At 37.8% G+C, this 21,720-nt stretch overlaps 1 protein-coding gene across 1 annotated transcript in view; it reads right to left on the bottom strand.

The window, feature by feature from the left end:
* Positions 1-21,720, bottom strand: part of LOC103924545 (receptor-type tyrosine-protein phosphatase mu-like) — a 323,454-nt gene that overhangs the window by 214,991 nt on the left and 86,743 nt on the right. The window contains exon 6 of the mRNA XM_009333074.1: positions 18,096-18,389. Coding sequence (XP_009331349.1) covers positions 18,096-18,389 — 294 coding nt within the window. The remainder of the gene's footprint in view (positions 1-18,095; positions 18,390-21,720) is intronic.

Here is a 21,720-nt window from a genome sequence, read left to right as displayed (position 1 = left end):
TGTAGTGTGCACAAAACCCCTGTACTCAAAACATACGTTGGTGTTTGTTTTTTTTTTTTAATTATGTAGACATATAGGTAAATTGTTGTCATAGAGTAATCTGGGAACCGATTCAGCTACAGCAGTGTATTACATATATCTTCAGGAATAGAATTTAGTCTTTTTCACTAGATTTGACCAAAAAGACCATCCAAAGAACCTCTCCCCTCCATTAAGAACTATTAAAAGAACTAACATAAAGCAAATCTTTCTCACAAAACAATAGAACTATTTTTCCTTTCTTCTACAACATGAAACTCTGCTGGTAATGCTACTGTTGTCAGCATATTCTTAAGCAGTACAATTCCCTGGCATCTCTCACAGTATTTAAAATTAGTTGCATAAAATCCATAGCAACTAACTTAAGAATTTGGTCTTTTTTTCTGGTATGGAAATTTCCTTGTTACATTAGATGTTTCAACAACTTCTAACTTCACTGACATTAAATAGCATCATCCTTGAAACAGCTGTTGAGAGCAAGCAGAGTCAGTGTTACACTTTAACCTTGGCAATGGCCCATCTGAAAATGAATGGACACAATCAGGAAGATTAAGGAGACATTTGTCTTCCCTATTCAGAGTAAGAACGCATTCTGCTCAGATTCAGAAAATCAAAGCTCTATTTCACAGTTATAACACAGAACTTAATCAACAATGGCCTAAAAGTGAGGCTTTTAAACAAGGTGTTCCTGACCTTATTTTAGGAAAGGAACTGATTTTAGTCCTTCATCAATGGATATTAGGACTGATAGTATCACTGTGCATATAGCCTGGGCAGGTCTTTACATCTTTTATAGGAGCAGCAAGTCTTATCTTCATCCTAGAATCTTTTAACTTTATCCCCAAGGAGACTTGTAGGCATTTACAAAGATGCAGGAGGCTAGTCTCCCGAGAAGCATTTTATCATCAGTGGAAAGATGATAAAATTTAAAAGATTAATTTAAAAGATGAATAAAAAAAATTCATTTAAAAGGTTGTCATGGTTTAACCCGTCAGCAACTGAGCACCACACAGCCGCTCGCTCACCCTCTCCGCCTTGGCGGGATGGGGGAGATAATTGGAAGAGCAAAGTAAGAAAACTCGTGGGTTGAGATAAGAACAGTTTAATAACTGAAATAATAAAATAAATAATAACAACAACAAATTGTAATGGAAAATAGAACGGGGGGGGGGGGGGGGGAAAAAACCCCAGAAGGAAAAAAAAAAAACAAAAAAAGAGGAGTAAAGGGGGGGGGGGGAGGGGAATAAAACCCCAGAAGGAAAAAAAAAAAACAAAACAAGAGGTGATGCAACCGCTTACTGCCCACTGACTGATGCTCAGTCAGCCCCTGAGCAGCGATTGCTGTCCCCCGGCCAACTCCTCCCAGTTTATGCACTGAGCATGACGTCATATGGTATGGAATGTCCCTTTGGCCAGTTTGGGTCAGCTGTCCTGGCTGTGCCCCCTCCCAGCTTCTTGTGCACCTCCTCACTGGCAGAGCATGGGAAGCTGAAAAGTCCTTGACTTAGTATAAACAATGCTTAGCAACAACTAAAACATCAGTATCGCATTATTCTCATGCTAAATCCAAAACACAGCACTACACCAGCTGCTAGAAAGAAAATAAACCCTATCCCAGCCGAAACCAGGACAAAGACGAAGAACACCACGTTGTTTGGATCCTGCTCTGAATCAGCCTCTTGCAAAGTCTATCTCTCCATGTTGACTGCAGAAGTTACTGAAGATACACACTGAGCAGCACAAGCATGGTTCCTGATAGCATATTTAAAAGCTGGAGGTAATTCTCAATTAGCAACCCATACTTCTGCCGAATCTTAGCAAATAAGTTTATGGGAATAACATTTATTGTTTCCATAGGCACTAAGCTGTCTAAGGACCACAGTATTTCCTCAAATTACACATAGCAATTCTGGGGCAAAGTCAGCAGAAAGTTTATTACAAAAATATCGACAAAACCTTTCCAAGTTTGATCACAGAAGGCAAAATTAGTCTAGTGTTACTGGCTTATATTTACTTTCCCCAAAATAAAGTGACTTGAAATAACAGCATGATGGCAGTACAATTATACAGCATAATCAGATTACTTATTAGTGTCTTGAAAACAAACATTTCTTTGCTTCTCTGATTACTCCTGATAAATACTATAGACTTGTCTCGGAATTTCTTTTTCAGCAATACATCATTATTAGTTAAAAAAAAATTCTGATGTTATTTCAATTACTGCTTTATCAGCTGTGCTTTTCAGGATTACGCGTACATAACCTATTGTGTAATACGGCTTATACATTAAATGCTACCCAAAACTGGTGTCAAACATGATGAATAAAATGGGAAAGTTAATGAGGAGGAGGAAAGAGGTTTTCTCCATGGATATAAGCAAAAGAAAATGCTGGAAATCAGCAAAAAATGCAGGCCCAGGTTGGACTGGATTAATGAGCTTCAGCCAAAGCAAAAGTTTAACTTTTGCCAAAGCAAAGGACTCAAGGGTCTCTTGATCCTCATCTAGAAAGCTTCTGAAATGAGCTTACTCCTTCCCCTCTTCCCTCCTCAACAGGAGACTGATTCCACATTCACTTCTGCTCACCCACCCACCTGAAAAAGCTGTTCTGCTTTTCACCCTTTTTGTTTCTCTGTATGAAGAGTTAGCATACGGCTTTAAAGAATGTCAGCTTTTGCAAGTCTTAAGCTCTGAGCAGGTAAAGGCTTACTGACCCATGACAGCTTCTGTATCTTCCTGCAGGCTGTCTCATTCTAGAGCAATCTTGAGTTGCAGCACATTTCAGCTTCTGTTTTTCACTGGGAAAAGTGATTCCAGTCATAATCTCAACATCTAATACCATTGCAACACTGTTGAAGCCTTTTTCCCTCTCCCAAACAGCAAACATTGTAGTTTTTGCAATCCATGGAAACTTAAAATTGAAAATAGGCAAAAATTATTTTTCTTCTACATCATGTGCCCCGTGCTTTTACTACAGCATGACAAAATTCTGATTTGAATTCATGGGCAATTTTGTACTGTGCTGGTTTTGCCTGGGGTAGAGTTAATTTTCTTCATAGTAGCTAGTATGGGGCCATGTTTTGGATTTGTGCTGGAAACAGTGTTGATAACACAGCGATGTTTTCGTTGCTGCTGAGCAGTGCCTACACAGAGTCAAGGCCTTTTCTGCTTCTCACACCACACCACCAGCGAGTAGGCTGGGGGTGCACAAGGAGTTGGGAGGGGACACAGCTGGGACAGCTGACCCCAACTGACCAAAGGGATATTCCACACCATATGACATCATGCTCAGCATGTAAAGCTGGGGGAAGAAGGAGGAAGGGGGAGACGTTTGGAGTGATGGCGTTTTGTCTTCCCAAGTAACCGTTACGTGTGAGGGAGCCCTGCTTTCCTGGAGATGGCTGAACACCTGCTTGCTGATGGGAACGAGTGAATGAATTCCTTGGTTTGCTTTGCTTGCGTGCGCGGCTTTTGCTTTACCTATTAAACTGTCTTTATCTCAACCCATGGGCTTTCTCACTTTTACTCTTCTGGTTCTCTTCCCCGTCTCACCAGGGGAGGGAGTGAGTGAGCAGCTGTGTGGTGCTTAGTTGCCGGCTGGGGTTAAACCATGACAACTATTCAAGACAAACGACATCACTTTAAGTTTCTTTAAAAAGAGTATCTCAGTAGCATATACTCTTTAACATTTCATACTAAATAAAATCAAAGATATTCACTACTAACTTCAATTATATTCAATGTATTTTATTTTAGTCAGGCATCAGCCACTGCATGTTAAAGTAAAGCAACTAAATATCTTCTGAATTCATTTGGTAACCTTAAAATTGGTGTTTTGCATGAGAAATAGCACAAGCAAGTATCTGCCTACAGATACCAGTGCACATAGTTGTCACATACATTTCATTATCAGTCTCTTACCAACTGTTTGTGTAACTTTGTCGAATATTAACAATTTAGACTGAAACGACTACTCTTCATCATTCTGGAAAATTTTAGCAAACATAGTTCAGCTTTTTCTGGGAATGAGTTTAAAATTAGTTTATCCAATGCTACGTGTCTTTCCACCATCATTTAATAGCTCCACCATCCCTTTAGCACCAGAAATAATCTTGTGCAAAATTAAGAAGAAAAAAGAAATTGTTTATCTGTGCTAATAAAAATAAACCTAGATTTATGAGTTGTAAATCTGAGAAATAAATAAGTCACCGTTTATGTACAATCTAAGAACTTCATAAAAATTTGCTCCAATCAGTTGCTCAGCTGCACTAGATTCCCCCATTTTTGGTCAAGATACTAAGCTATCCCCTATGAAGAAATAATTAAATGTTTATGTGGATCTGTGATGTACTCATGTTCACAGAATTCCCTGAGGGCTACCTTTTTCTTCTTCATGCATATTTAAGACACTGCAAAGGCAGAATACTGTGTTGGCCTGCCATTTCAGCATTTCAACTTGTCAAATCAACTGATATTAGACTAGAATTGTTACAGAAGACATTTAGGGCCATGCCACTTAAAACTTCTCAATAACAAGACAGCTCAAACCTTTTCATTTTAAGGAAAAAACTCTAGTCTGATCCACTGGAGAACTATGCAACTATAAAGCTCCAAATGCAGAATAAAACCTTAAGATGTTATCTAATTGCAAATCATATAGTTTTAACAATCAAGGCATAAATCAGTTTGCAGTGATTAATGTCTGTGGTCTCAACGAAAAGAAAAAGACATACAAACCGGCCTCAGCAACTTGCAGTAACGTCCAGGAAGCAGCTACTGCAGAGCATGAAAATGAATGCAGAACAGTACTTTTCTGACAGATTTTAAGGTATTAACACTGACTGCTTTCATAAGCAATGGTCTATAAGTCAAAAGACTAACAGTAAAGTGGTAGTACATACAGAAGTAAATGATCACTTTCAATTTTAGTAGACAGTCTCTGAAAATTCTCGTTATGAAAATAACCTATTTTCCAGTCAGTTGTTTTAGGAACTCAGTGCAAGATTGTACATTAACTGCTTAGCAGAGATTGTGTCACTGTAACACAGAATAAAATAAATTAGCTTTGGAAGATTCATGCCCAACTATTCTCTGATGTTAATAGAGCAGAAATAGATTCATTGTTTTAACAGATTCATAGGTAAGATGACAAGCATTTTTACTTAGACAAGAGTCCAACTTTGCTGTGTACGTAAGAATCGTATTTTGAGATTAATGGCATATACACTTTGTTTAAATAATGAACAGATACTATAGTAAGAGGAATCAGTGTACAATGAGTAGACTTGTTTTTAATTAACAGTGATAACAAAAGCACACAAAATACTTCTGTAAATATGGAGCTCAAGTGAATGTATGGAAGAAGCATCACCCATCTGTTAGTTAAATGAGAGTGATTCTGAGCTTTGCAGTTGCCTTTGAAAATCTGGTGCCAAAACTTTTAAAAATATTAATCTTTGCTGGAGCTTCCTTTGAAAGATTATGTAGAAATGAACAGGGTAGCCTTATAATGTTTTTATTCATTTTCTTTGAGACCCCAGTATTGGAAACAAAGGGTCCATCTCAGTCAATGGAAAGTTTGAAAATCAGAATATGTTATCACTTCTTGTACTAGAAACAACTCTGTTCAAGATTAAACAGAACATTGGTAAGACTGCCTTATAAATATACTTCTTCATGAACAGTCTTAGATATAGACTGAGACAAAGTTAATGTTAATAAAGAGAAAACCAGACTGAGAAGCCCTATCTGCATAATATTACTCTGAATCACTGCAAGACTTGATTCAATCACCGGAATTTTTCATCTCCTTTTACAGTAAGTGAAATAAATAATGAAAGAATTTTTAGTTTCTTTTTCAAACAACTAACAATGCAATGCTATTTGTCAGTGAAAGGTTTCTTGACAAAAGAAATGCTTTCATTTATTATCCTGAATTATAAATTATAGCTCTCTAATTCTTCCTCTTATAAATGAATACTCTTCACAATCTAGCCTTACATGTCAGACAAAAAAGATGAAACTTTTATAATGGAAATTTAATTATAGTACAATTTTTGCCAGTTGTCATTCCAAAGTCATCTATAATTATGCTCAGGTCATTAAAAGTTTTTTTTTTTCCATTTACTTGGCCAAACATGCCAGTTACACATCGGGTCATCCTCTCAAATTCAATGCTGTACAACAGTAATTAAGTAAATTATTGAATATTTTTGGGTGTTTTTTTTTAAGCTAATTGCAAACACAACATCTGCAGAAACAGTCAAAATAAAGAGCAACTGACAGACAGTTTGATTTTTGTTTCCAAAGAACATAAATTTTTAGAAATAAAAAGGCACTTGTGTGTGTCAAGAGTAAACACTTATTATTGCCTTTTTGCTTTACGTGCATTTTCCCATACGTATAATACTAAAAGATAACCGTCCACTATAAACATCATTTTCTACCGCAAAATTTCTGGACCAAAATACCTTCAGAGAGCTTTTTGAAAGTTATGAATCATTAATTAATGGATAAAACTGAACTCTCCTTTTCCCAAAAGAAAACTCTCTTTTTTCCTTACCAGGAAGTGGATCAAGATTAACAGAATGAATAACTATGAACTAAATGCACAGATAGTTTTTAATATATTTAAAATAACAAAAGAGGTGCTCAAAGGATGGTATATATTGAAAGATAGCTAAATGCAGACATCAGAATATAAATTTGAAAACACAATTTTTAAAAGTATTTTAGATGGTTGGTCATATTTCTCATTCTAAATTCTATGGATGAAAGAACATAAGTGCTGAAATGCAAGAGCCCTAAATCATTAACTTCATTGGCAGTCTGATTTTAATCTCCATTCTATTCTTCCAATACAGTGCTTCATGATAATGCTATGTATGGCATTTCCCAATTTTATTTCTTATTTCCTTTTAGATATTTACCTAAGTATTTGCTTGCTCAATGTCTTCACAGTCAAATGTTTTATTTTCTTTGGGCCAGAATCCATCTAGCCATGTAGGTACAGAGTAGAAAAAAAGAATATAGAGCCGCTTTCCCCCCTCAAACGCTTGTTGCCTATGAGAGTCTGGAAGAATCTCAGTTCCACAGGGATGAACTTCCCTGCCTAACCAACACACTCAGCAGTAATTAGATGGATTACCAAACAAAACTATTCTTTTAATTCTATAGAAATGGAGGTCTAGCGCTCTTTAAACTGTCTCAACTTCATTTTTCTGTAGTTGTAAACAGAAATGCGATGCACACTTGCTGACCAGAAGAGATCCTTGTACTGTAGCATTACCTATTTACAGCACTGCAGTGACCTAGCACCCTGAAGAGAAAGAGAGAATTTTTTTTCCTCCAAAGTCAGGATATTTTTTCATTGGGATCTGCCCTGATTTCAGATCTCAAACTAGACACCTAGTCTATAGTCTAGGTTATAAAGCTGTAACTGTACTTTAAGGCAAAAAGTAGTACCAGAAAAGCCAGAATTCACAGCACCAGCTCTTCTTTCTGGGAACCTTCAGGAGGTTGGACTGGATTCTGCATACAACAATTCTACATATGTAAAAAAAACAGCTTTGCAAAGCCAAAATGCCTCCCAAGCACTGAAAAAAAAATGGAAGCACCAGAGTGGTGTCATTGTTCGTTTTCCTTTGAAGTGAGGTAGAATTAATGCATCATTCATTGTGCAAAACTTTGATTTTACTTTTTCGTAAGCAATTTTTTTTTTAAAAGAAAACTAAAAGGTTCAAAACTTAAGTATCTCAGTGCTTCTACATAATTCCTGGATGTTTCATGCTTCACGGACGCTCCAATAGAATTGTGCAGTTATGTGTTTTTACAACTGGCCAAAGCTGCTGGGCAAGATAGCACACGGTCTAACAGTCTCAAACAAAAGGGTAAGCCTTAAAGTAATAATACAGAGGAGCATGCCTGTCTGTTCATGCATTTCCATCTCTCAATACCCTTTAAAACCATTGGCAAATTTCATCCAAATGACTTGTTTCAAATTTAAATGAATTTGACACAGTCCTGCCATAATTTAATTCCAGAAGATGAGAGAGCGCGAAACTAGTGTCCTCATTCAGGACATTCAGGGAAGACAACCAGAGGTCTAAAATCAAATACTCCATTTGACAGTAGATTCCTGGTTAACTGGGTGCTGCCTCTTGCCTTGCATGTCTGTCGTAAGGGAAAATGGGATTACCATCTGTTGTGGTTTAACCCCAGCCGGCAACTAAGCACCACACAGCTGCTCACTCACTCCCTCCCCTGGTGAGACGGGGAAGAGAACCAGAAGAGTAAAAGTGAGAAAGCCCATGGGTTGAGATAAAGACAGTTTAATAGGTAAAGCAAAAGCCGCGCACGCAAGCAAAGCAAACCAAGGAATTCATTCATTCGTTCCCATCAGCAGGCAGGTGTTCAGCCATCTCCAGGAAAGCAGGGCTCCCTCACACGTAACGGTTACTTGGGAAGACAAAACGCCATCACTCCAAACGTCTCCCCCTTCCTCCTTCTTCCCCCAGCTTTATATGCTGAGCATGATGTCATATGGTGTGGAACAACCCTTTGGTCAGTTGGGGTCAGCTGTCCCAGCTGTGTCCCCTCCCAACCTCTTGTGCGCCCCCAGCCTACTCGCTGGTGGTGTGGTGTGAGAGGCAGAAAAGGCCTTGACTCTGCGTAAGCGCTGCTCAGCAGTAACTAAAACACCCCTGAATTATCAGTACTGTTTCCAGTACAAATCCAAAACATAGCCCCATACTAGCTACTATGAAGAAAATTAACTCTACCCCAGCCAAAACCAGCACAATCATCATAACGTGGCAATATTTAGTGGACAAAATTTTCAGAAATTAGGCTTCCATTGTCTATGGGACATCTTCTTTTCCTGGCTCCTAAACCAGATGGCTCAGAAGTTCACTCAACCATTTTTTTTAATTAAAAAAACTGTTCTTTAGAGTCTAAATCTCCTTTAGTCTTAGGGGTGATATTCATATATATATATAAAAATATGAAGGAGATAGAGAACTGGATTGATGGAGACGTGTGTGTGTGTATACACACATACACACCCTCAGGTATGCATAATTAGTTATTCTTTTAGACATAAATTGAAGAAGTAAATATACTTCAGCCACTTCAAATCTATAAAACATTTTGCTTTGGTTTTGGATAAAACTTTCTCCATTGACTAAGTCAGAAGAAAAGACATCCTTTCCTGTCTCATTTGCTAATGTTTTTGCCAAAGGATCAGCATTATTAATAATGAAGTGAAGTTTGCCTAGAACTGGAAGGAAGTATGGCACAACTAGATGTGAAAACTGGAATAACTGATGTGAAAATTGCCCTCAGAATAGGGGAGAAAGTGCTCAGCAGAAAGTTGTTACGGATAAATTCAAGGCACCTGTCGAACTTCACAGGGAAGGCATCTATACCCAAAGCATTCCCTGTTCTGTATTTCTAATTGGTTTTAATAATAGAGTACCAATGCATTTATTTAAATCTGCGGTGATAATACTTCTGAAAAGAGAGATCCAAAGCATCCGTGGAATGGTTCATGTCAATTCGTTCAGAACAGAATAATACTAAGGAATGCTCTATCAATATTTTTCACAAGTATATCTAATTTACCACTTCTATTAAAGTTGCCCACATACCAGTCTTTTGTATATAATCAGTACAGTCCCCACTTGCTGGGATTTTTTCACTCCATACAGAGAAATACTTCCTAAATCAAAGTTGGATAAAATAAATTTTTGAGTGTGTGTTTTTTGAGCTTATCCTTATAATTCATAAGAGACTGCAACAAATCTGAAGATGGAGATATGTCACAGGAGAAATCATATTATCTACTTTTTCTCAAAGGTCATTATGTTTTCCTCACACTCCCTCTACCTGGCAGATGTGAAATTAATAATTTCACCCCTCAGGTTTGCTATAAGACGGTGAAGGTTCATTTATCTCAATGAGCAGGTTAATTTCTTCCTCTGCAAATGTTTTGAAATGGGAATCTAATAAAGTGAAGAACTAAATCTCCATTTATATGACTGCTTTTCACACGACCAAAGACAGTCCCTGCCTGGCAGTTCTTTTTACAAACACTCAGTTTCCACCCCTATATTAATCCAGCTATAATTGTCAGGAAAGAATCCTAAATGCTTCTCCTCGTTATAATAAGGAGCTCCTCAAAACAAGCCAATCCGACAGTCAGGTTTCATACTCCATATCCTTATCATCACTAGAATGTGTCTACGTTCCTCATACACCCCAGCGCATGTGTCAGAGAGAGAGCCAACAGACCTAGATCTTTGCAGGAGTTTGCCTGTCCTCTTCGTGCCAGTACAGCCCCCTTTCAGGTGGTGGGGAGGGAAAATGTTCTGTTTCTCCAATGAGACCTCTGGATGCTGTAACTAAACCAAAAATATGTATTTAGGGACTGATGAAGACACAAAAGTGGAGGGATTAGTAATTTCTACATAACACCAGCTTGTTTGGTTGCTGATGTTAGGAAAAGTGTTTGTGTGCACAGCCTGAAGATTCACTGAATGGAGAACTAATCTGTGATCTCCCCTGCGAAGGAAAGACACGCTTGGGATGAAAGGGCAGATACCCTGATAATGTTTTCTTTTCTAGAAGAAAATGTTTATTTTTCCCTATCATTGGCAACCACAAATCTGAAGAAGCATCCAGAATGATGTGGTGGAACTCAAACTTTTGTCTATGATAAAGAGTCTTTCCATCATGCTGTACCTCACTGTTCACACAGCCTTGGGGAAGGACAGCAATATGGTGGAGAGATCATGATACATCCCTGCTTGTGAAAGCAGAGTCCAGGAGAATTTAATAGACACCATGGTGACAGCTCCTCTTCCCAGAGTTTGACAGAAACTCAGAATCACAGAATGATTGAGGTAGGAAGGGTCTGGTCCATCTGGTCCAGCCACCCCCTATGCCGCCCTTGCTCAACCAGGACCAAGTAAAGCAGGCTGCTCAGTACCACATCCAGACAGCTTTTGAATATCTCCACCGCTCTCCCCACACCTACCAAACCGTTTCATCGTGGAAGGTTATCAGGTTCACCAAGCATGATGTCCCCTTTGTGAATCCATGCTGACTTTTCCTGATCACGTTTTTGTCCTTTGTGTGACTGGAAATAGTTTCCAAGATTGGTTATTTCATCACCTTCCCAGGGATTATGGTGAGGCTGACCGGCCTGTAGTTCCCTGGTCTTCCTTCTTGCCCTTCTTGAAGATAGGAGTGCCATTTGTTGCAGCTGCATTCGCTGCCATTTACTGCTTTTTTTTTTTCCCCCAAGGACTTAAAGGACTCCCAGAGGGGAATTTTAGACTGTGAAATGAAGGGGAGGAGAACTGGATTGAAAGAGACTTTTAATGGGAGGAATTTGGATTATTTTGTTTCTTCTTGATCCAAGATCTCCAATAACACAAGGGAAGGCTGTTCTGTAAGACACCATCAGAGAAATCAGCTCAGTAAGGAGCAACCTGGGTGCTTGTTTCCAGGCAAGTGGCTGCCAAGGAAGAACTTTCATACAGTAGTCACAGCTGATCATCATTTGTGTTTTCAGTAGGGCCCTTTCCAAGAAGACATGCTTTTTTTTGTTTCCTAATCAGAGGTAAGTGACAACTGACACAGAGACATGGACATATATCCCACTAGGTAATATTTTCTTGGAATTCTAATAAAATCTATCAGCTTACCTTCTGCACATCCAAAAGCTGTGATTCACCTGCTACACTGCAGAAAATCCAATACTAGCTTTTACCCTTATGAGAAAGTGGACCTTATATGGGAATGATTTGTATATCAGAAAGGCATTAGGAGAAAGGACGATATAGTAGGTGTTCTTCATGTCAAATTTCTATTAAAACTGTAACTTACTTTCACAATAAAACCATACATGAAATCTAAGTTCACTGTGGACTTCCTGTTCTGATAAATCAATGCAACTTCCTACTAAAGCTTATTACAGCTTCAGGTTTGGAATGGTGACTTTAGAAATACCATTGAACTTTTCCATGGTAAATAAAATGGCACAATACCTGCAACCCTCCTCCTCGGGGTTCAGGTGTCTGTGATCTGAGGTCTAGCTCTGATACAACACAGCTGCACAATCTTTGTTAAAACTTCTGAGAAAATTGCTAAGTTCTGAGAAAGAGCTGTAGAAAAGAACCTGCAGTATGGCTTCAAGTTGACATTTTCTTATGATCACAAAACTAAGCGACGTTAAGACTTCGTTATATGCCTGAAAAAACCTGAACCTGTTTCACAGGCAGTCCCCCAAGGTATAGCAACAAGAAGGAAGAACTTAATTCCCAGTGACACAAAGATCCTTCCTCTTTTCTTGAGACAAAAAGGTCAAAAGATCCAAAGAAGCCTGCAAGGACAGAGAAAGGCAGCCACCATTTCATCCTAGAGAAGTTCTTAGGAAGGAACTCATCTTTCCTAATAGTGATATAGAATGGGGAAGGGCATGGAAATAAGCACTAAGAACCACTGAGATTCAAGACAGGCTAGGGCATGAACACTGACAAAGGGAGAGACTAACTACAGAATTAATGACAAAAGAAGGTGGGAGGGTGGAAAATAGGGAAGACCAACTGCAAAGATGATTGAGTATTTCAGAATGTCATACACTAGGGGCTGCAGACTGTCCATCTTGTAGGATCTGGCAAGTGCTCCATGTCATGGGGCAGGAGGAAAGTGGTGGCGTGGAGTACTATCTGGTATACCTGAGCACATCGACTTTGCGTGCAGGGTTCAAGACAGCTGCTGGCCCATGCCGCCTACCTAAAGGTATTTTTGTCTGTTGCAACCTGATGCAGTTAGAGTGTGTATGACAGCAACGTACTGTATAATTTGTAGGGACTATCTAAAATGGAGAGATGGGGAGGGAAGAGTTTTATACTTTGGCTTTGGATCAGGCAACAATTTTCAACAGAGTGAACTTATGTTGCCTATGTGAATACTGTATTTCCATACTACAGACCTTATATACTTGTAAGTTAGGCACCCCTTTTAGCAATGAAAAGGAGAAAACAGGGAACTTAGTTAACATTCCCAAGTAAAAATAGGGTTGTTGCTCTGGTCCACGTCTGATCATTTTCAGGATCTGGTAACAGGAGATGAGGTGTTAATTGATCAGAGGGAAGAGGACGCTCATTCCATCGGTAAGCATTTTGACACACATAGATTTTTTCACAATGCCAGTGGACGCCAGTGGGCAGCACAGAACTAGCAAAGTAATTTTGACACCTTGGAACAAAAAAGCTGAAGCCAAAGCAGTGAGCAAAATGAATAAAATGAAAAAGAATTATCTTTAAGAGTGGGAATTTAAAGAGTTCCTCTGCTCTGTTCTTCCAGATTGTAACAAAGCCTTCTAGGAGTAACAGACAGTTTACAACTAACCTGCAGCCATGACTCAAGAGCTCAATTGTACTGGGAGTAACAGCTTTCCTCCTGACAAGCTCAGGTGATGGGGTAGAAGACAGCAAAATGAACTATGTTAATCAAAACATTCCTTTTACTTCCCTGTATGAGGAACATGTGAATTCTCTGTCTGGAAAATTACTGGTTAAATTGACAGTGATTGTTTTTGCAAATACTCCAGGACAATAATTGTGTCTTAGCACAGGGAAGTAGAGTTCTGACTGTTAAAAAACCCCAACAATTTGGGGACAGTCCATCAGAAGTTTCTTTCATGGCAGTCGTCCTTTTTTTTTTTTTTTATTTTCTTAATTTCCAATAGAGTTTTCTTATTCAGGAAAGGAAAAGATGGTGATTTTCAGGATTATTCCAAATGTCACAGTGAAAAAAGAAACATGATGAGAAAAAGGCAACGATTTTCCCTAGAAGGCCTTAAAAATCCCCTCCCTTAGCAGGAGAGAGGATTTTGTTTTACTTTTTCTTCCTGAGGTGGCTGGCTTCAAGCTATATCTGTTTACCAGCAGATTCAAGGAACAACATTGTTTAGAAATAAAGTTTCATAATAGAGAGGCCATAGCAAAAAAATTTGCAGGAGCTCATTTAGCAGTTCTGGATTTTCCAGGAGACTGTTTTAACTGGGGCACTGCCTCACCGTCAGGGTGCAGGGACACATGCTGGATCAAGATTTGTATCATGCAATGCATGTCAAAGACAAAACATGTTGCAAAGCACTGAAATAAATAATTCTGCCCACAGAAATATTGATACGGATAAGAAGAAACTACAAAACATAGTATACCTTATTAACCCTTCAATATTCCTACTTACGTTTTACTACGGACAGTTTCACTGGCTTTGGGTCAGACTTAGAGAAGATTTGATTCTGGGCTTTTTCAGGCACCAGAGGATTCCCAATCTACTTCAGTAAGGGATAACAGGAGTTTTTTTTATAACTATTGACTCTCAGATCCTCAAACTTATTATATCACATATGGCAGAGCCACTGTTGGTTCTGTGCTTACAAACAAGGTGATTTCTTTGGTTCAAATATCTGTGCAGCTATTTAGCTGCTAGCAATGGCTGAGTGGTTGAGGTCTCTACAGCAGTGGTTGGCATTGCGAGCCTCACACGGAGCTAACAGTCTTATTCCTCAGATAAAGGTGTCTGAAGTGTGAAGCATTCTGATATAAATAACACTAATTATGGGTGACTACTCTGGAATTCTTATTTTACAGCTATACCAGAGGGAAAACGTACATCAGAGTAATTTGAGATATACTGTATAATGGAAATGTTCTGTCATGTATCTCCTGATGAATTTTCTTCCCATGTCCCCCGCCCCCCTTTTATTTTAAATGGCAGCACTCCTCTAGGTTCATAACACCATATGAGACAGCTATGGGAAGAGGGAGCTTTGAGCACAGCAACTGATGATTCAAATTGTAGACAACCTGCGGAGGCCTCAGTTTCAGACCGTGAAACGAGAAAAACACTTTTTTCTAAGTCTGACTCCAATGTGTTCACGACAGCCAAAATCCATTAAACCCCTCTTTTTCAAACCTGAACTCCATGTTCTAGGTTAAACCTAATCTAGACCTGAATGTTATTCCTTGGCCTTCCTGAACATTACACTGAAAGAGCACTTACATTTCATCAAAAGGAAGCAAAGCACTTTAGAAAGTATGTAACTGCTCCACTGAGGGTGATGCAGCCAAGTGTGGAGATATTTTTTTATCTTTGCATTCTAATTATAGATGCTTTTATTTACTAAAGTTACAGTTAGGACTTATCTATTACAAGCCTCTGAAATCTCATTTTGCTAAAATGAAAACATATTTCAAATGCTTTGGAGAACTATTAAGATTATTGAATGTCTAGCATACTCCTTCAACTCTCCGAGTGGTTCACTAGACCCCTAGGGAACAGCCAAGCAGCATACAATTATCACAGTAATTAAAAAGGTGCAATGACTCTTCTCTTAAAGACTCCTGTTTTATTAATTCTATGGTATGCTTTGGAGACTGGCATTATTTTACTACTACCCAGCTTAATTATACCATCATTAGTTTATCAGCATCTCTTTTTAAGCCCTTGGGCCAGTTATTAGCATGTCACTTGCTAACAGTTAACCAATAACCACTACACCTTCAAAGCAGGATCTTCTGCTATAAAAAAGCCAATTTGTAGAGACAGATTTAATATCATCATTCAATTTAAATTTTTCAGTCAGCCATCTCTTTCTGCTTTTAATTTAAGAGGGTTACTGTTTAGCTTAATGAAAACACAAATAATGCTGGTGTATTACAAGATGTTACCAGGTAATAAAATACTTCCAGTACATAGTGGTTTATGAGACTGAGTGCACGTTTTAATACTCAACAGTATGCACCACTGAAAAGACCAGAAAGCATATGATGTTCTTAAACATAACAAAAATTCTGGATTTCTCTCCCTATTGGGTCTGGCTGGGATGGAGTTAATTTCCCTCATAACAGCCTGTATGGTGCTGTGGTTTGGATTTGTGACTAAAACAAGGTTGATAACACACCAGCGTTTTGAATGTTGCTGAGCAGTGCTGGCACAGCCTCAAGGCTTTCTCTTTTTCCCACTCCACCTCCCCAGCAAGTAGACTGGAGGTAGACAAGAGGCTGGGAGGGGACACAGCAGGGACAGCTGACTCCACCTGACCAAAGGGATATTCCACACCATATGGTATCACGGTCAGCAATCAAAGCTCAAGGAAAGGAGGAGGAAGGTGGGATGTTCATTGCTTTGGCGTTTGTCTTCTCAAGTAACCATTATGTATGCCGAGGCCCTGCTTCCCAGGAAGTGGCTAACATCTGCCTGCCAATGGGAAACAGTGAATAAGTTTCTTATTTTGCTTTGCTTGTGAGCGCAGCTTTTGCTTCACCTATTAAACTGTCTTCATCTCAATCCATGAGTCTTCTTGCCTTCCTTCTATTTTCCCCCTGTCCCGCAACAGAGGTGACTGAGTGAGCGGCTGTGTGGGTACTTGGCTGCTAGCTGGTGTCAACCCACCACACTCTCTAACCCTTTAGTACAGACAGGCTCACTTACACAGCACCTAGTGTTACGTTATCTAATCATATAAGCAGATGATCAAACTAAGAGAAAAACTGTTTTAATTTTAAAATAACCGAAGTACTTGTGTATTAAATACATACTTACCTTGTCTAGACAGATAATTTTACATTATTACGAAAGGCATAGTGATCCTTCTCCTGAAGGGAACTCTAATTAATTTTTATGCCTCACTTTTGACTAAGCTGATGTTATCTTAGTCTAGTAAAGAAAATCTTATAAATAGTAAATACTTAACTATTATTATAACTTAACTGTACTGCTTTTTTGGTATTTTTCATTAAATACTTCTTTCCAGCAATGAGAGGAAGAAAAAAACCAAAAAGAGTATCAAAGAGTTAGTACTTGTATGAGTTTGCATCTTCAAAACTTAACACTGTGATTCTGACAGCAACTATATTTCATTCTATGTTTGACATCACACCAGTCGGTTCAATTAAAATGCTATTTAGCGGCTGACAGGTGGCCAGGTGACTTTACAAAAAGTAACTTTACTTTCATATGCAATGGAAATACATCATTATTTCTGTTGAAGTATGTATTTTTTCCCGTTAAAAAGACAAACACCACCAAGCCATTCTTTAGAAGATTAGGATCAATAAGCTAATACCATTTGCTTAGTCCCATTTCCTCTAGGTACACTTCTGCCTATCTTCCACCAGCTTTACAGCAGCAGAAAGAAGATTCAAAATATTGGGACAAAATACTAATGACAAAAAAAATTCCAGGTCACAGTATACTCTATTATTTTCTGAGCAGCTGAATCCCAAATTAATATCACTACCACTCTTCCTGAAAATTACTGTACAATTGCTTTTGTATAATAGGTCTACTTTGTGTCTTTTTACAGTCAGAGGTCAGCACTATTAATTATAACATCCAAAACAGGAGCCAAGACTGCTACACAGCACCACAAATAACACTGTCTCATTTAATGAAAAGACATGCTATCAGTCAGTCAAAAAAGCAGTCCTTTGCTAAAGCTCATCTGCTAATTGAGACTTAACAGTGCATACTTTTGCTGTTACACAGGATCTCTTTCCACTTTATCTACAAGTTTTATACACCTGACATTGAAAAAAGGAAAAGAAAAACCTTATCTAAAACAAACAAAGTTCTTATCAAGCTTGGGATACTAGCCAAAAAAAGAGAAAGAAAAAAAAGAAAAAAAAAGGATGAACTCACCTGACACCCAAACATACATTGGCAAGAGAGGGGTGTAATGAAATTGAGAGTTCAGTGCATACCTGATAGTGAAAATTGTTTATTTATACAGCACTCTACACTGACCATTTTAAGGCATGCACAGGTATGATTTCATCTACAATATACAGTGGCACTGAAGGTTGGTTTCAAGGTCATCGTAGATGGCAAATGCTAATAGCTTATACTTAAAAGAATTCAGTCTTAATTCCTGCAGCCTACTGGTTTAAGGTAGACAGTAAAAACTGCTAGTGAAATAACTTATATTTTCAGCCCTAGAAAGATGCTTACAACTTTCCAATCACTTTTGAGTACTCACCAGCACATTTTGTTCTTGTTTTGAGAGCTGGGCCAGGAGATCCAGTTCCTCCCTCACCTGGTCTTGTAAGCAACACACTGATTTCATATTCTGTGTCAGGATCCAGGTGCCCAATCTTATAGCTCGTGGAGTCCACAGGTTGTATATCATACCAGCTTCCACTTGAAGTTCGATACTCAACTTCCCTTTGAATAATGGGTCCATCCCCATTGATGGAATTGGCATTCAACTGTATCCACAGGTAAGTTGCACCGACTGAGGACAGCTGAGGTGGAGCAATAGGAACTGGTGGCTCTGAAGCACAATAAGTTACAAAAAGCAGCAATGACTATACTGGCATTTTTTCTGCTTCTAAAACATTCAAATAAACAATGGGCTTTGCATATTGCAGTTTATTGGAAATAAGTTAATCTGTAGTGATGATTTCTTCATATTTTTATGTGATCTTCAGCTCTAATATAATACAATCCTTTGCTTATGCACTTAGAGATTTTAACATGAAGCTTTTGTTTTATACCATATAACTTCAAACCAGGTGCAACTGCGATTCTATTCGCTAGACATTACATGGCAACTTTTAACTTCCAATTTAAAAAGAAAGATGATCTCAGGTTTTCTTATCAAAATACGGTTCTTACTGGATGTAAATATAAATCCTACTCAAAACTAACTTTATTAAGCTAAAATTGATATTTTAGTCTATTCTTAGACATAGCCAGAACAGTGATTTCTGCATGAAAACAAAATGAATGTTTATTCATTATTTCTCACAGACTGTACTACTCAGCCTTCAGACTTTCAGATTTCTGTGTAAGCAGAATAAATACAGTATTTTTTCAAGTCCTATATCCTGGTTAAACAGAAAGAGCTTCTAAATGAGAGCTGGGGGAATTCTTGAGTCTTTACTATGACTCTGACTCTATTTCATGTAATGGCTTATTTTCACTAACTACCACACAGAAACAGTACTCTGTCTCACAGAGAAAGCATGTGTGTGATCTCCTGATAGTTTGCATTCTAAAGATTTTAAAAGTGAGCAAAATTTTAAATTATTACGTGATGGGCATTCATTTTGAATTAGACCGCAGAAATAATTTGCAGACATCATCACTTTTTAAAGGTAAATAACAAATTCATTTTTTTCCTATTGATTAACCGGGAAATTACTCTGTTGTTTCATGCATCACATCTGCACAAAATTCACCTTCCCACTGGTTAAATATATTCATGTAGAATGAAACCAGGCCGCTGTAATAAGGCACTGTTTGATCCAATATTCTTAACTTCTCTATTAGCAAACACTGCCACCTTCTTAAGGCTACACAGAATATGTAATGAACATAGAACATCTGTCTTCCCTAAGCTGTAGATTCAGATTTATCCTCTTCTGCTAACCATTTCCCAACATGTTGAGATATAGGTAGTCAAAACAGAAAAGAAGTTGAATTTATATTTTTCATCATTTTCCCAAGGACTTCAAAGTCAGAGTTAAAGCAAAGAACATAAAAGAATGAAGCACAAGGGAGAAAAGAACTCTGGAAATAAGTATTAATATTTCCTGAGAAATAGTAGAATCGCTATTTTAACAAACATGTAATTATCCTACGTTATGATACCTTTTTTCATTTAGAGAACAGTATTCAACTCACAGAGCACTAAGTACATTGAAGATTAGCTATGCCTCAGATAGATAGTGTTTCTAATTAGCACTGTACACTTGTACCTAAGCTTCAATCTGTGCAATCTGTCAGTACTTGCTGATATATGACATCACAAAACAGCAAACATAGGCATCAGCATTATATATTTTCATCTTAACAAAACTAATTGATTACTATCATGAAGAATATGATAAAGTGGGCAACAATCCAGAATGTCTCCAAAGATGTCTACTAATTATTACTGATTGCAATAGACATAAAAATAGCTTAATATATTGTGGTAGATTCTAGTACATAAATAAAAGAATATTGTTTACATTTTCAAATCACTAGGGAAAACACTGTTATATGTCAGTAGCAATATATGGCAAACCGATGTCATCTTTCGGCTAGACACATACTACAGTTTTATTGAAATTGTTGTTCCTGAAGTATATAAACTATGGCTTCATACAGTGAGAGCATGGCTGGAAACAGTTCTGATTTGACTCAAAATGATTTAGCATCAATTTAAATCATTAGGCTGTTTTGTGAACCAAGACATGAAATGGAACTTTTATAGAGCATCCTAAGGCATTTATTTAGCCATGCTGAAAGAACAGTTAATTACTTTCAAGTTTCAAATGCTACTAAAGTCTGTTGAAGTGCCATTCAAAATGCAAACTCAGGAGTTAGGTCACTAAGGTTAGTGGTTACACCAATTCATTCCAAGTATTACAAGTACTTGAAATAGACAGTATTTTATTGTCTTTTTATCCCTCGGGACATATTTTTCATTCCTTTGTGACCAAAGTGCAAAAGGTTAATGCAAGCTGCATGATTTCAGCAAAGCCTGCATATACTGCAGTTTAGTACTAGTAAGGTAGTTTAATACTAACAGTAGTCTTCTTACCAGAGATTGAGGTTACATAAAATGAACCTTTCATTACAAATACGATGCTCATTATTAAGTGACTGGTTAAAAACATGAGACTCAGAGTTAAGCAGACACTTTAATACAAAATGGTGTACTACCAAATATAATGAACCTATTTCATGACTAAGGTATGAAAGTTGTTCTTCTGATTTATTCCTCCTTTAGGCAGAATGATTTAATTTTTTTAGGACACTGAGGAGTTTGAATCACTTAATCAGGTAAGTACCAGACTGCAGCACCATCTTTCACTAAAAGCAGTTTTACTGGTGGCCACTGGGGTAGTCTCAGATAAATACCATGCAAATTATTTTCTGATTAATACTTTTATGAAAATGGTACAATAGACCTGTGATTTTACAGCTGTGTACATTCAAGGAAGGAGTTTCAACTGATTGCAGAAACAGGTTTGTACAGTGGCTATCTAGTACAATGGTTTAGCTTAAAGAGGAGTTCTTCCTTGTAGATCCCTCTTGAAACAGAAGTAAACAAAGTACTGTGAAAACCTTTAAAGATAGGCTTTTAAAATAGAATATTAACTCAAAAAAAGAAGCTAAGTTTATCCATAATTTCAAATTTAATGCTTTTTTGACTTTGGACAGACAGGTGACCTCTTCTTGAATTCTGTGGCAAGTGGCGATGGGCACAATACTTTATGGAAAGAAAATAGTGGCCAGAGGTCTGCAGACGACAGAAAGCTTTAGGCAGATGCTCTAACGTCACCCTATGTACATGGATCATTTACACTAAGTATGAGAAAAAGGCAAAGCCTTTATGATAAGGAGCAGCCCTTCTCTTATGCAGAGGATAAAACCAAATTTAGCCGTACATGCATATAAACCATTTATTCTTAGGTGCTTCTATATTAACTGGAAATATACTTGAAACGGCAACTCCTTCATTTACACTGCTTTGTGCTTTAAATTATACGGAATTTCCAAACATCTTCTACAAGATCCTAACTTCTTTATGTTTTGCAGTTCTTTTAAAATTTTAATAGGGAGGGGAAAGGCATCACACAGAGACGTCAGTGGAGATAATGTAAATCTCT

The sequence above is a fragment of the Pygoscelis adeliae genome, unplaced genomic scaffold (assembly GCF_000699105.1).
Source record: "Pygoscelis adeliae isolate BGI_AS28 unplaced genomic scaffold, ASM69910v1 Scaffold38, whole genome shotgun sequence".
NCBI classification, from domain to species: domain Eukaryota; kingdom Metazoa; phylum Chordata; class Aves; order Sphenisciformes; family Spheniscidae; genus Pygoscelis; species Pygoscelis adeliae.
The sequence above is the reverse complement of the archived record's forward strand: the minus strand, read 5'-3'. Positions and strand labels throughout refer to the sequence as shown.